The following is a 24,323-nucleotide window of genomic DNA, read 5'->3' on the forward strand; positions in this document are numbered from 1 at the left end:
TCACTGCTTGATAAAGAGCCATCCTTTTAATTTTAAATTCAATTAAACATACATGATTGCAGAAACAATTTTTATTTCAAAGAAAAAAGCTCATTCTAGTAAATTAAAACAAATACTTAAAAAGTTGAGATGTCTAACAAGAGGAATAAACGAGCATATTCCGAGGAAAATATTAATTTGATTTCTTTTGCTTTTGTTTTCTTCAAATCAGTTCTCATTATATAGCCCAGGCTGACCTCAAATTTGAGGCATGTTACAAATCTGTGATACTCCTGCTTCAGTCTCTAGTGCTGAGACTGTAGGGATGTGCCACCACACCTAACAAACACATTAATCTGAACATGATGTTAAGTTTCCATAGGAAAAAGATGGTATTTCATGTATCACGTGTGATTCTGAAGAAGAAATGTATGGGTTAAAAGCTGCAGAATAGAGGTAAGGGTATATCCTCAGTGGTAGAGGGCTTAGCATGCATAACTTCCTAGATTCAAATCCCAACATGACAGAGAAAAAAAAAAAAGTTTCAGAATATTGATCTGTTTTAATGTTATACATAAGAAAATCAAGAATATTTTTAAACTTACATTAAAATTGAATTATAGCATGAAATTTTACCATTAGAACTAGGATTCTTAGGGGCTGGGGATTTAGCTCAGCGGCATAAGCGCCTGCATTGCAAGCAGGCAGTCGCGAGTTCGATCCCTGGTACCGATAAAAACGAAAAAGACCGAAAAAAAAAAAAAAAAAGAACTAGGATTCTTTTGATTTGGTTTGATTTTGATTTTCTTTTTAGTTGAAAAGTCCATTCATAAATCTTTTATTATACTTACATGAACTTAATATATATATTCTTAGTATAATTATGTTTATTCACGATTCATGAAAATTTCTTAAGACATTAAACAAAGCTAGCCATCACCAAGTTATTTCCCCATTAGCACATGCATGTTAGAAAAGTATCCAAAAAATCATAAAAGCAAAAAAGCCAAAAAAAAAAGTTAAAATTATGGGGTTTTTTGTTTACTGCTATGCTTGATATACATGAAATAATGAATACCAAGCAATTCATTTTTACCACCTCTTTACACTTTCATTTGTTCTTAGGTTGCCTGAAACATTTAAATACAAATAAAATGTGAAGCAAAAATAGTGAAAGCAAATAGCATTATTTGTAAAGACAAATAATGGAATATGGACCACTTATACCCTGAACTAGAGTAAATGTATGATAACTTTGTCTTAAGGAACACCCCTGCAGCTGTAGGGAGAGATGTACACACTGAGACTACTTATTCCCCAGTAACATGGGGCTCCTCACATAGAAGACCCATAGGGTACTGTCTTTACCACAGCCTCAGAGGCACTCCAAACCTCAAAGTACCTACAATAACTACTCCTCTGTCTGGAATCAATGATTTCTTCTAATTCCCACCAGAACAAATCAGTATGTAGGCAATTTTCTTTGCTTAGGCATGGAAGCAGTTTTAACCCTGGCCTTTGTGAAGCCACAGTGTACCAAAAGTACTATGTATAATAATTGTAACTTGTATAAAAATTCCACTTCCCCATATGGGCCATCTCAAAATGAAAACAGATAACAACTCCCTAAATATTAACTGGCGGGGCTGGGGATTTAGCTCAGCGGCACAAGCACCTGCCTTGGAAGCAGGCAGTCGTGAGTTCGATCCCTGGTAACAATAAAAAGACAAAAAAAAAAAAAAAAAAAAAAATTAACTGGCTCTATTCCTCTACTATTAAACATAAAACCACATAGGAAATATAGAAATTCAAATAGAAGTAACATAAACTTGTCATAAACTATAAACAAAAACTATTTGGTGGGGGCCGGGGATTCAGCTCAGTGGCATAAGCACCTGCTTTGCAAGTGCTCGGTCATGAGTTCAATCTCCAGTACAAAAAAAAAAAAAAAAAAACTATTTGGTGGGACAGCATGGATGACAAACGGTCTACTGTGTACATTCTAGAATGAGGCAGACAAAAGTTAGGCCGGTTAATTTTCCCCTCCTTTTCCTGTTTCAGCTTCATCTCCTTAGCTTTCTGATGTCTACAATGTCAAGTTGTCTCTCAGTAATTGCACTATTAGCATGCTGTCCTGTTATGCCTCTTCACTTAATGTATCAAGTTCAGCAATGGCTTCATCATCTATCTGTCTTTGTCAGAGAACAGGCTTTCTCTGGAGAGTTCAGAATCTCATAATAGAGCACAGAGAAGCTAAGAGCCAGACCCAATCTGATAGGACGCAGTGGTTGAATTTCCTTTTTGCTGATTTCAAAAGCTTCTTGGTATGCTTGTTGTGATTGATTCACCATCCCTTTCTTGTCATCACCAGCAGCAACCTTGGCCAAGCAAGAGTAGTAGTCTCTCTTCATTTTCAAATAGAAGACTTTGCTCTCTGCTTGTGAAGCACTGGGGACCAAGAACTTTTCCAGAAGAGTACATCATTGAAGATATCCCTTAGTTCAGTCCCAATTTTCTCTGTATTCTCGAGCCATCGCCATCTGCCTCTTTTTCTCAGCACCTTCAGTCTTTTGCTCATTACTTGAGAAACCCTCCAAGAAGACCTAGGCTTCTTTTTTATAAAACATTTTTATAAGCAACAGGGAGAAGATTCCTCTCCTCATTAGCTAATTCAGCACAATGCTCATTTATAGACTTCACGCAGGCTGCCATGTGCTCAGCCTGTTTGGCCAGTTTGGTCTTCTGCACCAGCTCATTTTTATTCACGCCTAGATGTTGGATGGGCGCAGTGATCTCTGAGCCTTGCTTTTTATTTTTTGAGACAGGCTCTTGCTGTGTAGTCCAGGCTAGCCTTGAACTCATTATATAGCCCAAACACACAGTGATCCTCCTGCCTCAGTCTCCTGCCTCAGCCTCACAAGTACTGGGATTACAGGCATGTACCACCATGCCTGGCTCTAGAATTAGAATTTTTTTTAACTCTGAGAGACTATATAACTACCTCAAATTAGTAGGATAAAAAATAACAGTAATATCAAAAGTGATGATAGTTTTCATAGCACATGCCCTTGATGTACTATGATAAGAATGACACTTTACCTTTATGGCTTTTCTCCTCATAGTCCATAACCCTTGTATAATCATGATAAATCAGTCAAATTTCAATATAGGGGCAACCTACAAAATAACCATTACTATTCAAAATTGTCAGTGTCATCAGGCACAAGGAAATTCTCAGAAACTTTCATAGACAAAAGGATCCTAAAGAGATATGACAAGTAAATGTAAATGTGGTAATCTGGGAGGAATCTTAAAACAGAAAAACATTAGGACTAAAAACTAAACTATCATAACAAGCTAGTAGTAGTAGAAGACACCTGTAATTCTAATGCTCAGGAGACTGAAGCAGGAAGACTGTTATGAGTTCAAGGCCAGCCTGGGCTACAGAGTGAGTTCAAGGCCAGCTTGATCTACCTAGAGAGATTGCCTCAAAAAAAATAAATAATTGCTGGATGTGGTGGCACACATTTGTAATTCCACCACTTGAGAGGCTGAGGCATGAGGACCACTGTGAGTTCAAGGCCAGCCTGGGATACATAGTGAGGCCCTATCTCTAAATAAATAAATAACCGGAAAAGTATATTATCTCATAATAATTACTATTTTTAACTTACAACATGATTATAGTAAAGACATGAAAACCATTGTTTCAGGGTCAGGGATTTAGCTCAGCAGCACACTGCCTGCCTAGTAAGCATGAGGTTGTGAGTTTGATCCCTGGTACCAAAAAACAAAAAAGAAGAAGGAGGAAGAAAAACAAAACCATTGTTTCAACCTTCATGGGTACAGAAATATGTATGTGTATATAGAGTTTGCATTATACGGCACAGGATACTGGAATGGAAAATTATTTTTTAACACTGTCTCAACTAACAATATAAATAGAACATACAGAAAGAAACACAATTTAAAACAAAAGACTATTGTCAATGGCTGGGGATTTAGCTCAGCGACATAAGTGCCTACCTGGCAAATGCAAGGTCGTAAGTTCAATTTCCGGTACCCACAAAAAAAAAAACGACTATTGCCCTTCAAGAAGTAAACAAACACATTTATGTCAATGTCTTACTTTGCCTGTTTCTAAATTACAAAAAGTATTATCAGTATATAAACTCACTCAAAAGTCTTTATGTAGCCAGGCATGGAGGTGCTCATTTATAATCCAGTACTTGGGAACCAGAGGCAGGACAACTGCTGCGAGTTCAAGGCCACCCTGAGCTACGCAGGGAGTTTAAGCCAGCCTGAACCACACAGTGAAACCCTGTCTCAAATCAAAAAGTCAAAAAAAAATCTTTATGTGGCTGGGAGTGGTGGCACATGCCTGTAGTCCCAATTTTAGGAGGATAAAATTTTTTTTTTTTATTTGTACCGGGGATTGAACTCCTGAGTATGCTTGCAAGGCAGGCACTTATGCCACTGAGGGAAACCCCAGTCTCAGTAGTCCCAAAATTTTTTTGTTTGTTTTTTGTTTTTTTGGACAGGATCTCGCTATACATCTCAGGCTAGCCTTGAGCTCACTTTGTGGCCCACTATGGTCTTGAACTTGCAACAACCTTCCTGCCTTAGCCTCCAGATAGCTGGGATTACCAGCATGTGCCACCACTCCTGACTGTAATCCCAATCTTTATGTGGTGGTGCATGCCTGTAATCTTAGTACTTGGGAAGCTGAGACAGGAGGAGTACTGAAAGTTTGAGGTTAGTGTGGGCTACATACTGAGTTCAAGGCCAGCAGCCTGAACTACATAGGCAGATCTTGTCTCACATACACACAAAAAACTTTATGTATCATCTGGGATACATAAACTTTATGTATCAACCTTATCTAAATGCATGAAATCTGTGATAGTCATTAGGGAAAATATTTAAACTCTCTCCACATGTTTGACAGCACAAGATCTTTTTTAATGTTTTCAAGTAATAAACTGAAAACTAAGAGGCTACGAAACTTTTATTAAATAGATAAGTTTAGCTGGATTTTAATATAAAAGGAGAAATTTAGGTACTATTACCTAAGTAAGCTCATTCTATAAAAAGGACTAAAACCAGAATTCAGGTCTCCTAATTCCTGTCTTCTCTCATAGCATACATTGTCCTGTCTTCTCTCATAGCAACTTGTTTTTTCATTATACCTGAGGAGTCAAGCTAATAGTTTATCAAAGTATAATTATCTTGCTAGCAAATTTTATTTAATTTTATTCTGAAAAGCAGAAAAGACAAAACAGTCACTTGAATGTTAGGCTAAAGAAAAATGAACGTAACACTCTGGGCCTGACTACTAGGTAGAACAATCAGACGAAAGCTTTGCAGTTCTGAGACCACTCCAAAATCACATGCAACAGCAAAAGAAAAAATCTAGGGCAGATAATCACTTTAGGAGAATTTAACTTCCAGCAGCTCTTTTCAAGCATAGCTAACCAGACACCAATTAAGAACCAAAACTAGAGAGCTCAGAGGGAGGAGATGAAAGAATGATCAAACACTGGACACCATTCAGTGCATAAACTAGGCACAGAAAACTATGAGACAAGAACAACATACTTAGAACTCTTATACTTGTGGAAGTGATTTTGTTTTCTAAACTAGAGAAAAGCATCTAGGGTGACAAGCTATCTTGTCCCACATGAAAAAAGGAAGCAGTAGAGGCTGTTAGATTAAAAAACTGATAAACAAGTAGAAAAATCACCTAGTCCAGGTAAATAGCAGTTATTATTTCTACTATCATTATCACTTGGTTTTTCAAAAAAGTTAATTGATTAAAAAATCTCAATTAAGAGACTTACCTAAGTGATAAACAGAATTGCCTAATCACACTGATAAAAGATGTGCCCAGGCTACTGACCTCAAACATAATTTGTCAAGTATTATACTTAAAGGAATTGTCAAAATACAGTTCTGGATACTTAAAAGTCAAAGTCCCCTTACCTGTAGTGCACTGTTGAGGAAGCAGCTGTTTTGTCCTGGCTCATTGCTGAGGCCTTTGCTTGGAGCTATGGAGGTTGAGCTTCGAGGAGCAAACATCCCTTGAACGGTACCACGGCTCCCTGAAAAATAATTTCTTTTCCAAGACATTATTGTTCACATTTAGCCTGAAAATACAAAGAAGGCTTTGTATCTTTTTGGCAGGGAATATTCATCTGCTGTAGTCCTTGAAATAAATTTAGTGAGCTTATCTTGCAAGACTTTGAGTTTACAACTTTCCAAACATCATATCATCAGCAAAAGGGAGTCAGATATCCTCTTAGAGCCAGCGCTGTCCCTCACTTATTCCAGTGTTCAAAATGTTACATGACATAAGACTAGCATAGAGAAGTGCTCAAGTACAGTTTTCTTCTGTTTTTTGAAAAACTGTCTCCAAAAATCCTGATAAAACAGATGTAATCTTCAACTCCAACAGTATCCAGGATCAAAGTAAAACATGTTCTTCAGTCTTGTTTATAGTGCTTCCTATGAACTGAAGATTTTTCCAACTGATAAGAATCCAGCATAACTCTCCTCGCCCTATATTACCTTGTCCCATCATCCTCTGTAGCAAAACCTCAAGTTCGGAATAGCTGACAAAGATCCCACAAAGCCAAGAAGCTTGGTTAGATTATCCAGGGTTATTGTTGTAAACGCTGCTGCTGTTGATGGTCTTTCCTGCCTCTTTGTAATATGCCCCAAATGGTTCTATTGTTTCAGCCAGACCTTCGGAAAATCTCTTTTCTTTTCTTCTGGAACCAGAAGAGCCAGCTGTGCCGGAGAGCTTTAACAGAAAGGAAAAAAAAAAAGTCAAAACCTTGCGTCACTTAATGACTCTACTGGATTTGCACTGTCCTGCCAAGATCAACGTTGCCTCACCTCTCACTATAAACTTGAAACCTTGGCAAACAATACCAAAAAAGAAAAGAAACATCCTAAGAACAACAAAAATGAGACACATTCAAATTTATTACCAAAAAAAAAGCTGTGAGCAGCTTTATGTTCATGGGAAACTTCTCTGATAATTTTCTTAAAGAAAGTGGACATGCATATAAATAAAAGCCAAATACAAGCTTTCCCCAGAATCAGGCTAACAAAAAGGAAAACAAAATAAAAAAGAAATCACCAAGTAACCAAACACCAAATCTAGGAATTTCATTTATTTTGGATTTTGTGAGTACTTTTTAAAGATGTTGTCCATATATATGGTCATAAAAGATTTGCTTATGAGAAAGAAACAAGTTAGCAGTCTTGACTATTCTGAGGAAAAATGTCCCATCTAATAGAAACACTTGTAGTGAATAAGCCACATAACACCCAAGAAGACTGTACAAAACAAATAGCTTGTTTGTTTTTTGCCATAGGATCAGATAATTTGGGATATAAATCATTTAAACCTCAGATTATATTAGAGAGGCTAAAATCAGAGGTCATCCACTGACCAACTTGAGTAACATCAAAGCAACTACTTTCTCTGAAAGGAAATCCTCTAATTTCTAGTTTTTAAGATTTCCTACAAACTGCCATATCCACTTGAGGAACAATTGGAATGTGAGGTGTTAAATATCTAAGAGTTAACACTTTTCCCTTCCTACCATATGCACCACTTAAAAAAAACTGTTTGGACATCTTAATCTTGCTCTGGGAAAGTACCAGCCAGTGGAAAAATTGAGGCATAGGAATATTAAATGCTTCCACAAGACTGTTCTTTCTCTTCCCTCAATTCCCAGACTATTAGAATCTTCATAAACTACATGTCATAACTAAAGTATTTGAGTATACACTGTACCATCATATTATTCACTGTTTTTATTGTCTTCTATTTGTTTTGTACAGTATCAGTCATATATCCTGAAATGACTATGAAATGAAACAACAAGTAATGTTAGGCATGTGCTAAGTACTTAACACTATTGAATCTTTGTAATAGCCCCATAGGTAGACAGTAATAGTTCAATTTTGCATGAAAATAAAAGTGAGGCTTATAGATATTAATTTGCCAATTCAAAGCAAAATGGCATAGCTAGAACGATTGGTTATTAGACTGTCACTTACTTATGTATTTTATTACAGTATTCCAAGAGCTCCTATCACAGTGGGAGTCATAAGGAAGTAGTCACTACACACTGCCTGATGATTTAACACGACACCAGGAATGAACCCCACATATTTCACACAAACTACAGACCCTCCCCTCTCTACACACGCCCTCATACACACCCACTCAAGGCTATTCAACTTCTAACAGGCTGTGCAGCATTCCTTTAGGTCAACTGCTACAAAAGAATGACAAGTAACAAGGCTCCGATTTGCTCACAGCCAAAAGGACTTGGCAGGCAGGTAGGGTTTCCAGTATCCACATTAGGAGCTTACTGAAACTCAGCCTGCCCTACAACAACACATCCAAGTACAGGGAGCAAAGAAGGAAAAGACAGCAGTAGAAAGGGGATTACGGGGTTCTGAATGAAGCAGTCATTATATAGGGTAAGACAGCAGGTCCTCACATTTGTTCTAGGTTGTGGCAGAAATAAGAGGAGAGAGCAAAAAAAAAAAAAAAAAAAAAAAAAAATCATAAGCAAGAGAGGCAGTGAAAATGATCCAGGAAAATACTGATGACAAAAAGATTTCACTTAAAATGAAGTGTTTATAATCTCAGCTACTAGGGAGGCTGTGGAACAAAGATTAGCCAAATTCAAAGTCAGCCTGGACAATTTAGAAAACTCTATCTCAAAAATAAAGTAAAAAGGGCTAGACATATTCTCAGGAGAGCACTTGCCTAACTTGCCTCATCCCCAGTACTACAAGAAGGAAAAAAAGTTTAGTTCTAACTCTTGTACCAAAAGCATAACAACTCTCCAATCTCATTTACTGAGGTATATGAGAAGGTAAATTATAGCTCTATATCAATATGGCTCTAACAACTTGTTTTTAAAAAGAAAAAATTTTTCAGGCAGAATTTAGGATAAAACTGATGATAATCCCAAAACATGGGAGGCTGAGACAGGAGGATAATGAGTTTGAGGCCATCTTGGGCTACACAGTTAGTTCAAAATCAGCCTAGATTACACTGCACGACCCTGACTCAAAAAAATATCTGCAACTTACTCTGAAATACTCCAAAGCACAAATAGATAAAAAGACAAATGGTAGGGGCTGGAGATTTAGGTCAGCGGCATAAGCACCTGCCCTGCAAGCAGGCAGTCATGAGTTCGATGCCCGGTGCCAATAAAAAGGAAAAAGACAAAAAAAAAAAAAAAAAAAAAAAAAAAAAGACATACGGTAAAGTAGAGTAAAGTGCCTATAATAAGAGAACTTTGCTAAACAGTGATGGGAATTCTTTGTATTTCTTGAAATTCTCTGTAAGATTAAATGATTTTATAAGTTAAAAGGGAATTATATCTCTACAATATTTACTAAAAACTTATGCATTATTAGTGATTCAATACAGAGAACATGGTAAAATCATTAAAATGGTAGATAGTAACTATACTAGATAATACTGGCAATCTCAAACTTGATGAGGTGGAAAAAGAAAAACATAGAAAAAGTATAGCTATGAGGATAAAATGAAATGGAATACAGTCAGCACTATTTCCATGAAAAGGGGAGCTCAGAGCCTGGTGTGGTAGTACATGCCTACAACTCCAGCTGCTACAGAGGCGGAAGCAAGAGGATCCCAGGAGTTCAGAAGTATTTTAGGCAACACAGCAAGACCAAATTTCCAAAAAGAGATGAAGTTTGAAACACAGTATAACATAAAGTTGGTGTAAGGAACAAACAATATAGTGATATAATACAATGATGACCAGAGCTAGACTTAAAGATAGATAAATATTCAATTTATATATTTTTACTTTCCTGTATAATCCCAAATTACCTAGGACAGTGTCCTAAACTTTATTTTTTGCATCTGTAAAACAAGAATAGTACCTGTTTGACAGAGTGCTTGAGACATAATGAATAAAATGAAAGCACTAGCAAAGCTTAAAAACAAAGACACATGATGAATTTACTGAAGAAGTGAATTTTAGTACCTAAAAGTAAAAAGATAAATTCTAGCTGGGCATGATGGCACATACCTATAATCTCAGCACTTGGGAAGCTGAGACAGGAGGATTATTCCCAGTTTGAGACCAGTCTGGGCTACAATGTGAGCTCAAGACCAGTTTGAACTGCATAGTGAGAGCCTGTCTCAAAAAGACAAAAGATAGAGCTGGGAGTGGTGACACACTCCTGTAACCCTAGCACTTGGGAGTCTGAGGCAGATGGATTGTTGCAAGTTTGAGACCAGCCTGGGCTACAAAGTGAGCCCAAAACCAGCCTGAACTGCATAGCAAGACCCTGCCTCAGAAAGAAAGAGAAAAAGAAAAAGAAAGAAAACTTTTATTTTGGGTATCTCACAATACTAGTTAGAATACATAGAATACATAGTTGGGGGCTGGGGAGTAGGCATTCCATAAGTATTAATCAATCTTCTCACTCTCCTCTACAATCCTTCCCTTGGTGTTCCCATTGCTTTCTCCCTCATAATATGAAGCATCGCCTCTGTACTGATAAATCATAAACTCCGTGACCTCTAGAGCCAAATGATCAACTACATTGTCCCACTTTTACAGTAAGCTCAACATGTTCAAAGCAGCAGTCATATTCTTTCTCTTAGAGTTAGTTCCTCTACTAGACCCTCTTTTTGTTAATGTCATCTCCAGCCTCCCAGCTGCAACCTTTCAGTAGTCTCTCCTATGCCTCTGCCGCTTCCCCATCCAAAACACATAGATCTGTCAGTTTTTCCTACAAAAACCTTTTCTTGATTCTTCTTTTATATTTCAACAGTCATTTCTCTAGTTTATATCCCAATTAACGCCTATCTGAAATGCTACATTAATCCGTATCATACAATTATAGTGTTTAAAGTTAGTATTTCTCTATATCTCTAATTACTTATTTGTATGTATTTGTACAAAATGGGCAAGAACCTGAGTTATTCTTTAACTGTCAAACTATGTCAGTTGCCAATCAAAACTTTTTTCAATCTTTTTTGAGACAAGGTTTTACTATGCAGTTTACTAGCCTCAACTTCAGTGATACTCCTGCCTCAGCCTCCTAAGTGCTAAAATTATAAGCACACACAACCACACCCAGCCTGGCCAAAATATTTTTGATAGGACCCCTCCCATCTTCCCAGGTCCCAAGAAAACGAACAATGCCTAATCCGACCACTCTTGATCAGCATCATACTGAAGGTCTTAGCGTGTGAAATAAGGAAAAGAAATAGAAGGTGTTTCAGCTGCAAAGGATGTGACAAAACTGTTTTTATTTACAGACATTATTGTCATTATTCTACATTTTAAAGTCTCAAGTATTGTACAAAAAAAAGTCGGAGAGCTAATTAATTCAATAAAGTCTAAAATACTAATCAACATTTTAAAAAGTCAACTGTGGGCCCGAGATTTAGCTCAGCAGCATAAGCGCCTGCCTAGCAAGCACGAGGTCATGAGTTCAATCCCTGGTACCAAAAAAAAAAAGTCAACTGTGTTTCTGTACCAGCAGTGAAAGCTAATAGTCAAAATTCTTAACATATAACATATAAAAGTAGCTGGCTAAGGGGCTGGAGATTCAGCTCAGCGGCATAAGCACCTGCCTGGCAAGTGTGAGGTGTGAGGTCATGAGTTTGATCACCGGTACCAAAAAATAAAAAGTAGCTGGCTGGGTATGGTGGCATACACTTGTAATCCCAGCTCTCAGGAAGTTAAGGCAGGAGGATTGCATGAGTTTAAAGCTAGCTTGGGCTACACCTGGTAAGTTAAAGACTAGCCTAAAGTACACAGTGAGACCATGTCTCAAAAAACACTGGTTTCTGACCTCTGGGAAGATGGCACAGTGGTAAGCAACAGAGAAACAGGCTCTCTGAGATTTGGCATCCAGATGCTAGAATACAGCACCATGAAGATTAAAGGAAAGTGGGTCCCTGGGAACCAGCAAGGATCTAAAGTGAGAATTGAAGCCCACAGGTAAAATGAAGAGAGAGAGATCTCAACTCAGAAGAGGTGGTTTCACCCTGAGTCCTGGCTTGATGTGTGGGAGGGATGGCTCCAGCCTGCAGATACACAGTGACTACTGGTGACCCTAGAGGCCTCCACAGAGAAACGCACCAGAGCAAGAGCAATGAACTGTGGTGGCTGTTGAGTTATTTGGGTTCAGATATGCCCTAGGAGAGGGCAATTCGTCAGTAGCCATCTTAGAGCAGGGCCAACTGAGCTTAGAACTCAAAACAGCTGTGGGGGGGGGGGGCAGAGATGTAACTCAGCAGCTCGGTGCCTACCTGGCAAGTACAGGTCCTGAGTTTGATTCCTAGTACCTGAGGCAGAACTGACTTCAAACCAGCAAGAAGCACTCAGAGTGCTGCAGGTTAAACAAACTGTGTTCCAGCCTCACAGCCAGAAACCAGCCTGAACTTCAGTAGAACTAAAGGTGCAGACTTGCTGGGACTAAAGGTTCAGACTTGCTGGGATTATCTACTACCCTGTCATAAAGCTACAGCAGGTTTGCTGGGACTAATCGGCATGGATCTAGGCTCTGTCTGCCAACTTTTTCCACCAATGACAACAGAGAAATGCCTTAAAGTGGACTATTTTTTCTTATATCCATCTTTTATTTCTTTATTTTTTATTTTTGCTTGTTATAGGTTTTTTTTTTTTTTTTTGGTTGAACATTGTTTCTAGCTTTTTTGTTACTATTTTATTTTTTTCATGCTTTTAGTTCTTCTGGTCTATTCCTTTCTTATCTTCTTCACCTGTTTCCCAAAGTTTGCATATTCTTCTTTGTCCTCCGGCCTTGCTTTGGTTCCTCTTATTTCTCTATTTTCCCTCCCAACCCCTTTTAAATTTCCTCCCTTGAGGGTAAAATTGCTATATTGAAGGCATATTTACTGTATATAATTTTCTGGTTTTAGATTTTGTTATATAACCACAAACATACTTCATATGGTTTAAAGGTGGCAAATAAATAGTTACCACAGCTTATCATTTTCTAGACTGTGCTTGATGCTATTGTTATTGCTGATTATACTCCTTTAGCCAAGTAACAGCCTGAGTTCAAGGCCAGGCACTGTCTCAAAAAGAAGGAAGGGGGGCTGGGGATTTAGCTCAGCGGCATAAGCGCCTGCCTTGCAAGCAGGCAGTTGTGAGTTCGATCCCTGGTACCGATAAAAAGACAAAAAAAAAAAAAAAAAAAAAAAAAAGAAGGAAGGAAGGAAAAAAAGAAACAAAGAAGAAAGAAAATAATTTCTCAGATAACTATAGAGATTGTGACCATAATAAAAAAACTTGATTAGTGACTCTATAGCAGATACAGATTTTAAAAATATAAGATCTTAGGGAAATCATGGAAACAGTTTGTAATAGCTAAACCTTGGAAACAGCCCAGTTTTCCATCAACCAATGAATAGATAAAGAAGATGTGGGGATTTTTAATACAATGGAGTACTACTCTGCCATAAGGAAGGATAAGCTTGAGACATTCCTAGCTGAATGAATGTACCTTCAAAACCACACTCCTAAGTGAAATAAATCAGATACACATATAACTTTTTTTTCTTTTTTCATTTTTTTCTGCCTTTTTGAGACAGGATCTCTCTATCCAGTTCAAGCTGGCCTTGAGCTCACTTTGTAGCCCAGCTAGTCTCAAGCTTGCAATGATCCTCCTGCCTCAGCCTCCCAAGTGCTAGAATAGACACCATGGTTAAAGATCATATTGCTTCTCTGGTGTGAGAAATCAAAAGCATACTTAAGGACCAAAAAATGATAGATATTGGGAAATGGGAAGAAAATGTTTAAATGAGGAGAACCAGGGGGATAGGGAAAAAGAAACAAGAAAATAAGAGACTGAAAGAAAAAAGCGGAAACAGAATTTTTGTAAATAAGAGTTTGAAGGGAAGGGACAGGAATGAAAATGGGGAAAAAATAAGTAAAATATATCATGCACAGGTACAAATTTTCTATGATGAACATTACCATTATGTATCTAAAATGTACCAATAAAAAAATAGTTTCTGACAAAATTCTAAACCTGTGTAGTAGTAAACAGGAGAAATCATATCAGAATCTTACTACCATGATGTTCTCAACTTAGAAAAATGACATAAATGACGTATATTTTATCATTGTTGAATAAACCTTAAGCAGCCCCAAGTTAGCTTGTCCACAATGTTTTTCCTTTGCTATCAGAAATTGAATCAGGACCTTGTGCTTGCCAGACAGGTGCTTGTGCCACTGAGCTATATTCCTGGCCCCAGTCCAAATTCTTATGTTTAATCATCACTAGTTGGGACTTCTGGGGGTTTAATAAATCAAAATAGTGTACATTATTTTGTTGTCTCTAACATCAAGGGCTTGGGAAAGTAGAACCTAAAATTGAGAAGGAAGAATATTCTCTGTTATCTATGTCTTTATGTAGAAGTTAAGTTATATATCCCACCTTCTGTCAACCTAAAAAATAAGTCAAAACCTTTTCATGCATGAGTTGATGGGAAACAATAGATTCTAGCTATTCTACAGATTCCTACATCTAAAGGCAGATTTATCAGACAGTAATGAAGTTTAAGGTTCTGGGCTCCTCTCTTACATGGGCCCTCAAGATCTAGTATCTAATTCACTATTTTTAAAGTGTTTTCCTAAATGATTAAAATATTTATATGCATGCACAAATCTGCCAAAGCAAAACCCCATGACTCTGTACATGCACTAATTTTAAAAAGCAGAAAAAATATCTAAAAATAATTTTTAAAAACAAAAGATGTTTTTCTCACTGAGTACGGTGGCACACACCTATAATACCAGTTTGAGAGGCTGAAGAAAGAAGATGACAAGTTCAGGGCCAGCCTGGGGAACTCAGCAAGACCCCAACATAAAAAAATAAAAAAGGGCTGGGCATATAGCTCAGTGCAAAGGGTCAAGGTTCAACCTCCAGTCCAAAAAAAGAAAAAAGGGTTTAATTTAAAGAGGATCCCCTGCATTATATAACTGTATAAGCTTCAGGTCCCAGAGAATCTGAATCTTTCTCAGATTGTATTTCAGAAATTAATTTTATTGGGCCAGGGATTTAGCTCAGCAGTGTAAGCGCCTGCCTGGCAAGAGCAAGGTTGTAAGTTTGATCCCCATTACCAAAAATAAAAAAATGTTTAAAAATAGAAAAGGAATTAATTTTATTGTTACATGAGAAAATGCATAATTCAAAAAGCTACTTTGCCAGGCATGGTATCACATGCCTGTAATCCCAGCATTTGGAAGACTGAGACAGGATGATCACCATGAGTTTGAGGCCAGTATGTGCTACATAAGTGAGTTCTAGGCCAGCCTGCCTATGGAGTGAGATCCTGCCTCACAAAAAATCCAAAGTACCAAATAAAAAGCTACTCTGAGTTCAATTAACAAGTTTACATTATATGAATCAAAGCATCTAATGTGTTATCCATTGTATAAATTTTATTAGCACTACACAGACCTAAATTACAAGGTTTGGTTCACAGTTGCTATGTGGATTCTTGACTACAGTACTGCTACAAGGGCTCCAAAATCCACAAGATAGAAATGACGGAGCTAAATGGAAACAGTCACAGCAAAATTCCCAGGATTAGAGGTACGGCTCTGGAAGCTGAAATCTCACTACACAACTCAGACTGGCCTCCGACTCAAAGTCATCCTCCTGCCTCCTGAGTACTGGAATTACAGGCATGTGTCTCCATGCCCAGCTAAAGACCTTTCGAAATTTAGAAATAGCAATTTACTGCTCTATGTTAATGAAATACAAAAGGATTTCTTCATAGTAAGAATATATAATACAATATAATCTGCAGTCATTTTCCTCAAGTCAAAGTAAACCAGGCTGTGGCTGTAGTCAGCCTAATTAATCCACACTGTATTCCAACAAAGTCAACTTCTCTTAGTCCCTGTTTGTTAGAAAGCCCAAGTAGTCATTCAAATGAAGCTGTTCCTTGGTCATCAAGAGACATGACATCTAGAAGGACACTAGACTAGAAGAGCCTCATGCCCTAGGGGACAGTGGGATAAATGAAGTCCAGAGACCTGCAGCATAAAAGACTTCATTATGAGTAAGTCATTGAGAGTAACAAAAGCTACACAGAATTTGTTCCTTCAAAGACGAGGGACCCTTTAATAAAACCAGGTACAAGGTGCAGGAAGCCTAGAAGGGGACAGATCTTTCAAGGGAACTCACTTCACAAGAACTAAAGTTTGATAAGATCTCTAAGTAGATACTACTAATTTTATGTGCAAAAACCCTATGGCATTCATGCAAATAATAGTATCAAAGTATCTTCACCAAAAATATTTACTAACTACAAAAAAGAGTAACTTTAGTGGAGAAACTTAGCAGAAACGACCTTAAATAATCGAGGCCACACTCACCAGTGATAGCCAGGTGTGTTAGTGCACTCTTGTAATCTCAGGACTTAGGAGGCTCAGGCAAGTGGATTGCTGGAAGTTCAAAGGCAGCTTAATCTACATAATGATTTCAAGACCAGCCTGAACAAAAAAAATCACCATTGATAATAAACATTGTGTCATAAATGTCTTATTATGATTGAGAAAGATACAACATTATTTCTGTGGTACTGTTGCCTAAACTACATGACACCTGTTCAATTTCAATTAGGCTGTAGTCAGCCTAATTAATCCACACTGTATTCCAACAAAGTCAACTTCTCTTAGTCCCTGTTTGTTAGAAAGCCCAAGTAGTAGCCCAAGTAGAGAAAACGAGACAAATTTGAATAGAGGGTCACCTGACAAATAATCAATACTCTCTAGAAGTATAGAGATTATAAGACACAAAAACTGAGAAACTAAACTGGGTGTGGTGGCATGTCAACAGTCCCAGCACTTTGGCTGGGCCTGGTGGTGCATGCCTGTCATCCCAGTAATCAGGAAAATAAAGGCAGGAGGATCACCACAAGTTCAAGGCCACCACATGGACAATTTAGCAATTTAACAAAACTGTGTCTCAAAAAATGAAAAGGCGCTGGGATTTATCTCTCTCTGAAAGCCCTGTCTTCAATCCCTAGTACCCCCTACAAAGAAAAACAAAACGGATTAAAATCTTTCAGCCAAAACACTAACTTTTGAGTACAAAGAAGAATTCACACTGGAGAGAGATCCTATGTATGTAAGCAATGTGGAGAAGGATTTGTTTATGTATCTTCATTGTGTAGCTATAAAAGATACCATACTAGGGGAAAATACTATGTATGTAAGCAAGGTAGGAAAGCTTTTGGTGGATCCAGTCTCTGTCAAAGTTATGAAAGAACTCACAGTGGGGATAAACTATGTATGTAAGCAACGTACAAAAGGATTTGTTGATATGTACTCATTTCACGGGCACAAAAAAACCTCACATGGGGAGAAACACTACGTATGTAAGCAATGTGGGAAAAGCATTCAATACACAAAAATGCCGTCAAATTCATGAAATCATGCATACAGGGTAGAAACTCCATGCACGTAGGCACTTTGGCAAAAAATTTGCTGTAGGGTCTTTATTTTATAAACATAAAAGAACTCACACACAACTCTGCATATAAGAAATGTGGGAAGAATTCAGGTAACACAGACCCTAATCCTTAGAACAAGACCACACTAGCCCCAAAGGCTATGTAGGGAATGTAGGAAAGCCTTCAGGATACATGAGTGCTGTCAAATATGTGAATGAAATCACACTGAGGAGAAAATCTACACATACAACTGTTTTGAAAATCCTTTGAAAAACACTCATGTTAGGGGCTGGGGATTTAGCTCAGTGGCATAAGTACCTGCCTTGCAGCAGGCAGTCGTGAGTTCGATTCCTTTTACTGATAAAAAAAAAAAAAAAAAAAAAAAACAAGCAAGAAAGAAAAACATGCATGTAGAAGAGACTTGTAGAAATAATATAAAAATCATGATTTCAACATTTATTCACAGTTGGACATGGTGGCACATGCCTGAAATCCTAGTACTCCAGACGCTGAAGCAGAGGATCACTGCAATTTTGAGGTCAGCACGGGATACAAAGTGAGTTCAAGGCCAGCCTGAACTGCACAGTGAAGCCCTGTCTAAAAAGACCAAAAAAGGGGCTGGGGATTTAGCTCAGCGGCATAAGTGCCTGCCTTGTAAGCAGGCAGTCATGAGTTCGATCCCTGGTACCGATAAAAACGAAAAAAGACAAAAATAAATAAATAAATAAAAATGAAAAGACCCAAAAAAGGGCTGGAGGTTTAACTCAGCGGCACAAGCACCTGCCTGGCAAGTACCACATCATAAATTCAATCCCTGGTATCAAAAAAAAAAAAAAAATATTCATAAATTTTCGAGAAAACACTCCCAGAGGAGAAATCCTAAAGTGCATTCATTCTGTATTTTTCAGTAAATCACTTGTAAATACTTTAAAAATTAAAAAAAAAAAATTAAAAAGCACGCAGATGAATAAAGAATAATACCTGCAATGTGTAATCCTAAATAGGATACTGGAAAAGGAAAAAAAAATCAGCAAACATAACATTTAAAAAAGGTTTTTAATATAATTAAACAATAGGATTACACCAATGTTAATTTTCTAGTTCTAATCTTTGTATTATGATTACATAAGATAATAACATTAGGGGGAGCTAGATGAGGTAAAAATACTGTACTATTTTTGCAACTTTCTATAAATCCAAAACTGCTCAAAATTTTTAACAGCTTTTTCAATTACGCTAATAATTCACTGAAAGAGCCGGGTGTAGTGGCTCATGACTGTAATCTTAGCACTTGGAAGGCTAAGGCAGGAGGATCTCTGAGTTCAAGACCAGCCTGGGCTACAAAGTGAGCTCAAGGCCAGCCTGAACTATATCATGAGACCCTGTCCCTGGTACCGATAAAAAAAGGAAAAAGACGAAAAAAAAAAAAAAAAAAAAAAAAGACAAAATAATAATAATAATAATAATAATTCACTGAAAGAAATGGGTCCAAAGAGAATTGAATTATTTAGGAAATAATATCCCCATTTAAAGATACATAAAACAAGATAGATAAACAGTAAAACAGAAGATAGTGACATAATTGGTGATCCTGGTAGAGTCCAGTCAAAGTTTCAGTGAAATCTCATGATTTACTGTTTCACATAGAAATATAGCACCTAATGTGCTAAGTTTTATTACTTGAAAAACAATTTCCAAGAGACTGACTGACCTAGAACGAAGTAACAGAAAAGTTTAAAACTCTACAAGATCAAGGGTAGATAAATGGAGCTGGGGACTTAGCTCAGCAGCATAAGCACCTGCCTTGCAAGCAGGCAGTCATAAATTCGATTCCTAGTATCGATAAAAAATAAATAAATAAAAGAGCTTCTTTTAAAAAAAAGGGTAGATAAATGTGAAATAATAGAAGTCTCTTTAGAGTTATGCAGTGATAGAATTATTCATTTTTTCTAATGTCTCAGTTATTTATAATTCACAGATCCATTTCTATAATCTGTAATCTCCTTACTTTAAATCTTAAATAAAGACTTAAATTCAAGGCTGGGGATATTGAAAGGCTTTTGGCCCAGGCTGGACACTGTAACCGGAACCAGGAAGCCCCTATCTCCCCCGCCCCTAGGAATTTACCTGTGACGCATCTTCCCAGCCCCTGGGAATTTGCCTATGGCGCCAAACCTAGGACCAATGGGCTACCTGTGCATCCCTGATGCCCCCTTAAGTTCCACCCCAAACTGAGGCTACTTACATACCCCACCATGCCACGTGTCCGCTGGAGAGATTGCCTGACTCCAGCAGTGCAGGGGTGTCGGTCATCTCTCTCTGTGTTCTCAGAATAAAGGCCGCTTTTTTTTTTTTTTTTACTTCTCATCTTTTGGAAATATTTTTCATCTTTTGGAAATAATCCTATCAGATATAACTCAGCAGTACAGTCCCTACCTGACAAGTACAAGGTCCTGAGTTCAATTCCCAAAACAAGCAAACAAACAAAAAAGATTAAATTCATTTTCCTTACAAATATAGTGAAAAAATTCTAGACCAAACAACAGAAATTTAAAATTCTACAATATGAAAGCTACAACTGGTAACTATTTCCTGTTTAGAAACTAGGGCTCTGATTTAGATTTCTATTTTCTCTCATTCTGTTTTCACTTGTTGCTAAGATTCAGATCCTCAGCACCTCGGGACCATTGCCCCACAATTCCCCCCATTGCCAGCTTCATTTTCCTCATTTACTCCCTGACCAGCTACTTCACTGGCTCTCCACTTTCATTTTGTTTTCACTGTTGCTAAGATTCATATCCTTACTACTACTGGCCCTAGCATGTCTCTCTCACTTATCCTCCATTCTGAATAAACAAGTGTTACAGTCTGTGTCTGGATGTCCCCCCAAAGCCTCTTGGTCATAGAGGTAGGCTTCCAGAATTTGTTGGGCCACGGATTTAGCTCAGTGGCGTAAGTGTCTGCCTGGTAAGCGTGAGATTGTGAGTTTGATCCCTGGTACCAAAAACTAAAATAAAATATAATTTGTGATTGATTCATGATCCAATGCTGGGATTATGGATGAGAGCTACACCCACCGTGGGGCAGGTAGCCCACATACAGCCTAAGGGACAGAGAGTCTTCTCTTGTACTTCTCTCTTTTTGCTCAATGCTTTTGCTGTCTTGCACCTGCCATGAATGGTAGTCCCTCTGCCATGTGCCACTCTGCCTTGGAGCCAGCTGATTATGGACTAAAATCTCTACAAACTGTGATCTAAATAAACTTTTCCTTCCTTAGTTTTGGGTGTTGGGGATTTTATCCTAGCAATGAGAGAAAAGTAACTGATACAGAATTTGGTATTAAAGAATAAAGTCATTGCTGTGACTATACCTGAGCATGTGGTTCAAGAGCCTTTGACAACAGCTTGTGGGAAGAGTTTGGAAAGGTTTAGAGATGTTGCCTGGAAGAGTAGCACTGGAACTTATTAGGCTGTGCTGTATGGGAGATTCTGGTCAGAGCTCAGAAGACAGAAAACCAGCGAAGATCAGATTCAGGAGGTTTCTGCTGGGAAGGACTACAATGGCTCCTGGACTCCAGACAATGTGTGCTATACTTGGTCAAGTTTGTCTGCATTTTGTTCATGTCAAGAGATTTTTATCTAAGACTGAGGTTAAGGGCAGTAGACTAATAATAAATCTGGCAGAAGAAATTTCAAGGCAGTCTAATGTTTGTTTGTTTGTTTTTATTTTTTGGTGCCAGGGATTAAACTCACGACATTATGTTTGCCAAGCAGGCATTTACACCACTGAACTAAACCCCCAGCCCGAGGCAGTCTAATGTTGAAGCAGTGGCAGGGCTATTGCTCAGGGCTTCTAGCCAGATTTACACTGTAAATCAAGAGCAAAGTATCTAGTAGGATGATTTAAATCGTTGTGAGTTTGGTCAGAAAGGAAACTCCAGTAAAGCTGTGCAGTACAGTAAGATTATAGACTGAAACCTCTACAAATTGTGAGCTAAATAAACTTTTCCTTCCTTAATTTTGGGCATCAGGTATTTTGTTTCAAACGAGAGAAAAATAATCAACACAACAGAACTCCATTCTATATACTGTAATCACTATACTCTGTATACTCTGTGCTCAGCTTTCTAGTTGCTTTGACCCTAATTTTGCCTCTCTCTTGAATGCTTTTCCTATTTCCTTTTGTTAAAAATGGTAACTGTCCTACAAGGAAAAGCCACACCACCAGCACAATGTGCTTGTAGTCCCACCTATTTAGAAAGCTGAGACAGGATCCCTTGTGCCTGGAACTTCAACAGCAGTCAGGAAAACAGAGAGAATCTGTTGAGTACAGGGTGGAGGGGAGAAGGGGGAAACATTGCGGGGAGAGGGAAAGGAGGAGAGGAGGAGGTGAAGGAAGGAGAAGGAAAAAAGAAAGGGAGAGAGGAGGAAAAGGGAAAAGGAGAGAGAGAGAGAGAGAGAGAGAGAGAGAGAGAGAGAGAGAGAGAGAGAGAGAGGGGGAAGGCAGGATTAGGGAAAGCTCCCTCCTCTAAAAGGCCCACCCAGGTCCCTCTGTAACCTACCTCTTCTTTCCTTCCTTCATTCCTTCCTCTCCTTCTTCTCTCAGTGTTAGAGACTGAACACCAAATAGCATTTTACTACTGAGATACATCCTTAACTATTTTTATTTTGAGACAGCGTCTCATAAAGTTGTCCAGGCTAGGCTAAAACCCGTGACCCTCCTGCCTCAGCCTCCCAAGCATGCTAGGATTACAAGCATGTCACTGGCATGTATCCCATTATTCAGATTTCCCACTTATTTCATTCTGTTCTGAATTCAGGGAATGTGGACCACAGACTACAATATTCACATTCTGCCTGAGGTTACATTTGAGTACATGGACTACAGTATATATTCCTTAAAGAGCATTTTTTTTTTATTCTACAGAGGCTGAACATAAGATATTGAATCACTTCCATTGAATGAGCAATTTTTGATTAAAGGGATAAGTACGTACATCCTGACAATTTTGATTCTGTAAATAAAAAAGTGTCAAACGTCTGTTTCTGGCTTGAGACACTGCTGACACAACTTTTTCTCATGGAGACAATCAATATTTATTTGCTTTTCATCTCAGCTTGAAAACAGAGGCAAGAATCTACAACAATTAAAAAAAGGCCAAGCTATTTGTTGACTTATGGGGTGGCTATCTTAAACTCTTCACTGGACAGTTACTTAACTCAAACAGTTTCCTAAGGTTTATACTTTGATAACTTCAAGTTAATCCATCAAGCACAACAGGAAGAACTGTATGCTGTTAAAGTACACAAAGTCTTATTTTTCATATTACAAGAACTTACAAAATTGTCACTTATATACCAATTTATCCAAAACCCACTGAAAAGCCAGATGTGGTGGCACACACCTGTAATCTCAGCACTCAGGAAGCTGAAGCAGGAGGAACACTGCGTGTTCGAGGTCAGCCTGGGCTACAACATGAGTTCAAGGCCAATCTGAACTTCATAGTGAAACTCTGTCTCAAAAAGACCAAACCAGTTGGGCATGATGGTGCATGCTTGTAATCCTAACACTTGAGAGGCTGAGACAGGAGGATCGTTGCAAGTTCAAGACCAGTGTGGCCTACAAAGTAAGTTCAAAACCAGCCTGAACTGTATTGTAAGACCCTGTCTCAAATAAAAATAAAAATTGAAAATTAAAAAAAGATCAAATGCCCCCCCAAAAAGTTTCACTTTGTTATAACTGATAATCTATAAAAACTAAGTAATGAGAGGTATGGACTAGCTGGCCCTATTATAAAGCTTCAGAGCTATACTAACAAAAGATAATTTTTCTATCTCTGTGACAGGCAGCACATTGGTAGAAAAAACAGAGTAATTAAAAGTGCAGTTTTTGCCAGGCATAGTGGTACACTCATGTAATCTCAGCATTCGGGAGGCTGAGGCAGGAGGATGGCTACAAGTTTGAGACTGCCTGGGCCACAAAGTAAGCCCAAGGCCAATCTGAATAGTGCACAGTAAGACTCTGTTTCAAAAAAGAAAAAAAAAAGTACATCTTTTGCTGGACCAACCACATTGCATAACCTAAGATGCCACCATGCCTGTAGTTAAGAAAATGTAAATTACACAATTTGGTCACAGTGGTAAAAGAGCACAAATCAGCCTCCACTACCTAAAAGCTGCATCATTTTGACCGAGTTACTGAGTCTAAGTTTTAGGTATCAAATCTGTAAAATGGGACCAATAAATAACATCTATGTTACAGTACTGTTTTAGGGATTAAATATTTATATAATGCTGGGTATGGTGGCACACATCTGTAATTCCAGCACTTGGGTGGCTGAGACAAGAGGATCATTGCAAATTCGAGATCAGCCTGGGCTACAAAGTGAGCTCACAGCCAGCCTGAATGGCATAGCAAGACCCTGGAGGGGTGGGGGAGTTTATATAGTAAGCATGGAATAAATGTGAGTTTTGTTTGGTTTGTTTTGTGGTTTTTTTGGTTTTTTTCCCCCCCAGTGCTGGGGATCAACCCTGGGGCCTGGCATATCTAGGCAAGTACTCTATAACTAAGCTATATCCTCAGCCCCTAAATAAACATCTGGGTGATGATAACAATAAAGAAGATGGGGACTGGGGATATAGCGCGGCACAAGCACTTGCCTGGCAAGCACAAGGTCATGAGTTTGATACCCAGTACCAAAAAAATAAGTAAATAAACAATGAAGATGATAAATCTATATTCCAATCCTGGTTCCATCACTTGGTCATTTACTACTGTAATAAATATGCTTTGTTAAAAGCAATCAACAAATTAATATATGGAAAAC

At 38.1% G+C, this 24,323-nt stretch overlaps 1 protein-coding gene and 1 pseudogene across 12 annotated transcripts in view; both read right to left on the reverse strand.

The window, feature by feature from the left end:
* The window catches only part of Usp54 (ubiquitin specific peptidase 54), a 119,712-nt gene that overhangs the window by 59,039 nt on the left and 36,350 nt on the right, over nucleotides 1-24,323 (reverse strand). For 11 of the 12 annotated variants that reach the window (XM_063239316.1, XM_063239315.1, XM_063239312.1 and 8 more), the window contains exon 2: nucleotides 5,962-6,781. In XM_063239316.1, the coding sequence (XP_063095386.1) occupies nucleotides 5,962-6,108 (147 nt within the window). In that variant the 5' untranslated portion in view covers nucleotides 6,109-6,781. Of the gene's footprint in view, nucleotides 1-5,961; nucleotides 6,782-16,418; nucleotides 16,536-24,323 lie in introns of all 12 variants that reach the window. The other variant, XM_063239309.1, reaches the window with a different exon arrangement.
* LOC134473787 (14-3-3 protein zeta/delta-like) lies at nucleotides 13-5,950 on the reverse strand (annotated as a pseudogene).

This window comes from Cavia porcellus, unplaced genomic scaffold (assembly GCF_034190915.1).
Source record: "Cavia porcellus strain 051 isolate PalLab524CR breed Dunkin Hartley unplaced genomic scaffold, mCavPor4.1 scaffold_28, whole genome shotgun sequence".
NCBI lineage: Eukaryota > Metazoa > Chordata > Mammalia > Rodentia > Caviidae > Cavia > Cavia porcellus.